General features: G+C 41.3%; 1 protein-coding gene across 1 annotated transcript; it reads left to right on the forward strand.

Annotated features, from left to right (window-relative positions):
* Positions 1-5,708: 5,708 nt before the first annotated feature.
* Positions 5,709-6,206, forward strand: LOC101105635 (uncharacterized). Its single transcript, XM_012107751.1, has one exon. It carries the CDS (start codon positions 5,709-5,711, stop codon positions 6,204-6,206), a length of 498 nt encoding a protein of 165 aa, XP_011963141.1.
* The last annotated feature ends 607 nt before the right edge of the window (positions 6,207-6,813 follow it).

A 6,813-nucleotide genomic window follows, 5' to 3' on the forward strand; every position in this document is an offset into this window, starting at 1 on the left:
CTACACTCTCAAGGAAGGGTAAGTGTTCTTTCAGCCTGGAACCCTGTCATTTTTGTAGTTCAGGGAACTTAAAAACTGAGCTTGGATTAAAGGGAACCTACACTGATAGTAACTTCAGGCATCTGGTAGAAACAAATCCAAGTTATTCTGTAGGAAGTTAATCTATGACTTAAGTTATTCTTACAGGTAATTTCCAGGTACAATGAACAGCAAATACTCAAGGGCAACAAGGCACACAAGGGGAAAAGAAAACATGCAGAGTCAATATACAATGGAAATAGACCTTATATACTGCAATTATTAAATACATACTATGAATAAACTATCGGAGAAGGCAATGGCACCCCACTCTAGTACTCTTGCCTGGAAAATCCCATGGGTGGAGGAGCTTGGTAGGCTGCAGTCCATGGGGTCACTAAGAGTCGGACATGACTGAGCGACTCGCTTTCACTTTTCACTTTCATGCATGGAGAAGGAAATGACAACCCACTCCAGTGTTCTTGCCTGGAGAATCCCAGGGATGGGGGAGCCTGGTGGGCTGCCATCTATGGGGTCACACAGAGTTGGACATGACTGAAGTGACTTAGCAGCATGAATAAACTATAGTTACTATAAAAATTTATACAGAATTTTTAAAGATAAAATATTGAAAAAAACTGTCACAATGTTTTGCACATAAAAAGCATTAAATAACGTTTATGGATTTAAGTTAATGAAAGTTAAGTTAAGTTGCCTTTTCTATGTCAACTACTACTTCATTCACTCATTTTATCCAACAAACATTTTTGACTATTCAGGGTGTTTCATGCAATGCTTTCAGTATGAAGGATACAATAGTAAACCATATGCACACAGGGTTCTTGCTGTCAAAAACTCTCACATCTAGTGGGAAACATATAGGTAGACAGCTAAATATAACCTGGTGGGATTAGTGCTCCATCAAGGACTACAACAGGACTAGATAATTGAACATACAAAACTCCCAAGAGCCTTCCAAACACAGCTCTCCATGATCCTTCTTATTCACCCAAGGATGTGAAAGATCTGTGCAATGAGTCTTTATGTAGGGAGAGCTGCCTAAAAGGTTCCAGCATATTTTTCCATGACCTTCTGGTCGCATTACCAAGCCAGACTGTCAAACTAGCTACACCAGCTGTAAAATGTCAATAAACTGGCCCTAGATCAGGAATAAGACAAGGGTATATGGTTTTTCCAGTAGTCATGTATGGATGTGAGAGTTGGACTGTGAAGAAGGCTGAGCACCAAAGAATTGATGCTTTTGAACTGTGGTGTTGGAGAAGACTCTTGAGAGTCCCTTGGACTGCAAGGAGATCCAACCAATCCATTCTGAAGGAGATCAGCCCTGGGATTTGTTTGGAAGGAATGATGCTAAAGCTGAAACTCCAGTACTTTGGCCACCTCATGCAAAGAATTGACTCATTGGAAAAGACTCTGATGCTGGGAGGGATTGGGGGCAGGAGGAGAAGGGGGCGACAGAGGATGAGATGGCTGGATGGTATCACTGACTCGATGGATGTGTGTCTGAGTGAACTCCGGGAGTTGGTGATGGACAGGGAGGCCTGGCGTGCTGCGATTCATGGGGTCACAAAGAGTCGGACATGACTGAACGACTGAACGACTGAACTGAACCCACTCTCACCACTCCTATGCTGGAACAATCAGACAAGAAATAAAATAAATAAAAGGCATCATAACCAAAAAGGAAGAAGTAAAACTTTTTCCATTGCTAGATGACATGATTTTATATATAGAAAATTCTAAAAATTCTGCCAAAATATTGTTATATCTAATCAAAAAATTGAGTAAAACTGCAGGATAAAAAAAATCAATATTCAAAAATCATTAGTGCTTCTGTACAATATACACTTCTATACAGTAATAACAAATTATCTGATAAAGAAACAAAGAACAATCTCATTTACAATTGCATCAGAAACAATAAAATGCTTAGGAATAAATCTAACCAAATTGGTGAAAGATCTCCACACTGAAAACTATAAGACACTGATTAAAGAAACTGAAGAAAACACAAATAAATGGGATGATATTCTGTGTTCATGGACTGTAAGATTAATGTTGTTAAAATGTTCATACTATCCAAAACCATTTATAGGTTGAATGCAATCCCTATCAAGAGTCCAATGGCTTTTTTTTTTTTTTTACAGAAATAGCAAATTCAATCAACAAGAAAAGACTCAGAATAGCCAAGGCAATCCTGAGGAAGAAGAACAAAGCTGGAGGCATTAAATTTCCTGATTTCAAACAACATTACAATGCTATAATAAGCAAAATGGTATAGTGTTGGCACAAAAAAGACATGTATCAATGGAACAAAATTGAGAGCCCAGAAGTAAGCTTTTGCATATGCAAATAACCAATATTTGACAGGGGAGCTAACAATACTCAATGGAAGAAAGACAGTTTCTTCAATAAATAATGGTGGGAAATTGGATATTTGCATGCAAAAGAATGAAGCTAGATCCCTACCTTACAGTGCTCACAAAAATTAATGGGAAATAGATTAAAGGCAAATGTAAAGTCAGAAACCATAAAACTCCTAGAAGAAAACACAGGGGGAAAGTTCCTTAATATTGATCTTGGCAATGACTTCTTAGATATGCACAGTTAGGAAAGTAAGAAATAAAGAAGTGGGACCACATCAAATTAAAAAGCTTCTGCATAACAAAGGAAACAATTAACAAAATGAAAAGGCCACTTACAGAATGAAAAAAAAAACTATTTGCAAGCTATACACATGATAAGGGATTAATATCCAAAATATATAGGGAACTCATATAATTAAACAGCAAAAGCAAAACAATTCGATTAAAAATTGGGTTCAGTTCAGTTGAGTTGCTCAGTCGTGTCCAACTCTTTGCAACCCCATGAACCACAGCATGCCAGGCGTCCCTGTCCATCAACAACTCCCAGAGTAGACCCAAACCTACATCCATCGAGTCAGTGATGCCATCCAACCATCTCATCCTCTGTCGTCCCCTTCTCCTCCTACCCTCAATCTTTCCCAGCATCACTGTCTTTTCAAATGAGTCAGCTCTTTGCATCAGGTGGCCAAGTATTGGAGTTTCAGCTTCAACATTAGTTCTTCAAATGAACAACCAGGACTGATCTCCTTTAGGATGGACTGGTTGGATCTCCTTGCAGTCCAAGGGACTCTCAGGAGTCTTCTCCAACACCACAGTTCAAAAGCATCAATTCTTCAGCGCTCAGCTTTCTTTATAGTCCAACTCTCACATCCATATATGACCACTGGAAAAACTATAGCCTTGACTAGACGGACCTTTGTTGGCAAAGTAATGTCACTGCTTTTTAATATGTTGTCTAGGCTGGTCATAACTTTCCTTCCAAGGAGTAAGCATCTTTTAATTCCATGGCTGGAATCACCAACTGCAGCAATCTTGGAGCCCAGAAAAATAAAGTCAGCCACTGTTTCCACCATTGCCCCATCTATTTGCCATGAAGTGATGGGACCAGATGCAATGATCTCAGTTTTCTGAATGGTGAGCTTTAAGCCAACTTTTTCACTCTCCTCTTTCACTTTCATCAAGAGGCTCTTTAATTCTTCCTCAGTTTCTGCCATAAGGGTGGTATTGTCTGCATATCTTGAGGTTATTGATATTTCTCCCAGCAATCTAGATTCCAGCTTGTGCTTCATCCAGCCCAGCATTTCTCATGATGTACTCTGCATATAAGTTAAATAATCAGGGTGACAATATACAGCTTTGATGTACTCCTTTTCCTGTTTGGATCCAGTCTGTTGTTCCATGTCCAGTTCTAACTGTTGCTTCCTGACCTGCATACAGATTTCTCAAGAGGCAGGTCAGGTGGTCTGGTATACCCATCTCTTGAAAAATTTTCCACAGTTTATTGTGATCTACACAGTCAAAGCCTTTGGCATAGTACGAGAGGAGCTACCCCAAGCCAGAGGGCAGGGGCGGTGGCCAAGAGGAGCTAACCTACATCAGAGGTAAGGAGCAGTGGCTATGCTTTGCCGCAGCAGCTGTGAAGAGAGACCCCATGTCCAAGGTAAGAGAAACCCAAGTAAGATGGTAGGCACTGAGAGAGGGGATCAGAGGGCTGACAGACTGAAACTACAGTCACAGACAACTAGCCAATCTGATCACGTGGATCACAGCCTTGTCTAACTCAATGAAGCTGAGCCATGCCGTGTGGGGCTACTCAGGATGGCCGGGTCATGGTGGAGAGGTCTGACAGAATGTGGTCCACTAGAGAAGCGAATGGCAAACGACTTCAGTACTCTTGCCTTGAGAACCCTGTGAACAGTATGAAAAGGCAAAAAGATAGGACACTGAAAGATGAACTTCCCAGGTCGGTAGGTGCCCAATATGCTACTAGAGATCAGTGGAGAAATAATTCCAGAAAGAATGAAGGGATGGAGCCAAAGCAAAAAGAACACCCAGTTGTGAATGAGACTGGTGATGGAAGCAGGGTTCAATGCTACAAAGAGCAATATTGCACAGGAACCTGTAATGTTAGGTCCATGAATCAAGGCAAATTGGAAGTGCTCAAACAAGAGATGGCAAGAGTGAACATCGACATTCTAGGAATCAGTAAACTAAGATCGACTGGAATGGGTCAATTTAACTCAAATGACCATTATATCTACTACTGTGGGCAGGAATCCCTCAGAAGAAATGGAGTAGCCATCATAGTCAACAAAAGAGTCTGAAATGCAGTACTTGGATTCAATCTCAAAAACAACAGAATGATCTCTGTTCGTCTCCAAGGCAAACCATTCAATATCACGGTAATCCAAGTCTATGCTCTGACCAGTAACGCTGAAGAAGCTGAAGTTGAACAGTTCAATGAAGACCTACAAGACCTTCTAGAACTAACACCCAAAAAAGATGTCCTTTTAATTACAGGGGACTAGGAAGCCAAGAAACACCTGAAATAACAGGCAAATTTGGCCTTGGAGTACAGAATCAAGCAGGGCAAAGGCTAACAGAGTTCTGTCAAGAGAACGCAGTGGTCATAGCAAACACCCTCTTCCAACAACACAAGAGAAGACCCTACACATGGACATCACCAGATGGTCGACACTGAAATCAGATAGATTATATTCTTTGCAGCCAAAGATGGAAAAGCTCTATACAGTCAGCAAAAAATAAGACAAGGAGCTGACTGTGGCTCAGATCATGAAATCCTTATTGCCAAACTTAGACTGAAATTGAAGAAAGTGGAGAAAACCACTAGACCATTCAGGTATGACCTAAACCAAATCCCTTATGACTATACAGTAGAAGTGAGAAATAGATTTAAGGGACTAGATCTGATAGAGTGTCTGATGAACTATGGATGGAGGTATGTGACACTGTACAGGAGACAGGAATCAAGACCGTCCCCAAGAATAAGAAATGCAAAAAAAAAAAAATTGGGTGAGGGACCCAAATATACATTTTGCCAAAGAAGACATACATACCAAGGCCCATGAAAAGGTTCTCAATGTCACTAATTAGCAGAGAAATGCAATTCCAAACCACAAAAAAAACACCTCACATCTGTTACACTGGCTATCATCAAAAAGATAAGAAATAAAAATGTTGGCAAGGAGGCAGAGAAAAGGGAACCCTTGCACACTGTTGGTGGTAATCTAAATTGATACAGCACGATGGAAAACAGTATGGAAGTTCCTAAAAAAATTTAAAATGGACTACCAACATTTTCCAATAACTGACAAGGTGGCAGAAGTGAAGGGAAAGAAGCAGACCTTGCACAAGTCCACCTATTTCAGGCGTGGACCTCGACCAGTTGCTGGACAAGTCCTACAAGCCGCTGATGCAAGTGTGAAGTGCCTGGCAGCAACCATGGCTGAACTGGGCCTGTGGAGGAAGCAGCATCCCATGGCTGAAGTGCCTGCACAAGGCCAGAATGAGGCGCCGCCCACGGAGAAGCCTAAGGTTGTGATGACACACCTGTGGGACATGATCATCCTGTCCAAGATGGCAGGCGGCTACAACAGCAAGACGTTCACCCAGGTGGAAATCAAGCCTGGGATGACTGGACACTGTGCAGGCAGGCTCTCAATGACCTACCAGCCTGTGAAGCATGAGCTGCTCAGGCACCAGAGGCTCCCACTTCTCCAGCTTCAACCTCTTCAAGAAGCCTGCTTGGCCAATAAAGGCACAGACTTCTCTAAAAATTAAGTAACTGTTAAAAATAACAATAGGACTACTTTATGATCCAGCAATTCCACTTCTGGGTATATATCCAAAAGAAATAAAATCACTGTCTCAAAAAGGTATCTGCACCTATGTGTTCATTGCAGCATTATTTATAATAGCCAAGACAAGAAAATGCCTAAGTGCCCATCCACATGAATGGATAAAGATGTTTTGAGATATTTATATATATATAGGCTTCCCTGGTGGCTCAGTGGTAAAGAATCCGCCTGCAATGCAGGAGACGCAGAAGAGGGGTTCAATCACTGGGTCAGGAAGATCCCCGGAGGAGGGCATGGTAATCCACTCCAGTATTCTTGTCTGGTGAATCCCATGGAGCGAGGAGCCTGGCGGGCTACAGTCCATAGGGTCACAAAGAGCCGGACATGACTGAGGCAACTGTGAACACACACACACACACACACACACACACACACACACACACACACACATATATATATGAATATTATTCAGCCATTACAACAATAAAATCTTGCCATTTGCAACAATGTGGATGAGGGCATTGTGCTAAATGAAATAAGTCAGAAAAAAAATACCATATGACCTCACTAATACATATAATCTAGTAAAA

This window comes from Ovis aries, chromosome X, assembly GCF_016772045.2.
Source record: "Ovis aries strain OAR_USU_Benz2616 breed Rambouillet chromosome X, ARS-UI_Ramb_v3.0, whole genome shotgun sequence".
NCBI classification, from domain to species: domain Eukaryota; kingdom Metazoa; phylum Chordata; class Mammalia; order Artiodactyla; family Bovidae; genus Ovis; species Ovis aries.

Bases quoted from the DNA above. Each gene is read 5' to 3' on its own strand.
- LOC101105635 (XM_012107751.1), top strand. From the start codon at position 5,709: ATGGACTACCAACATTTTCCAATAACTGACAAGGTGGCAGAAGTGAAG.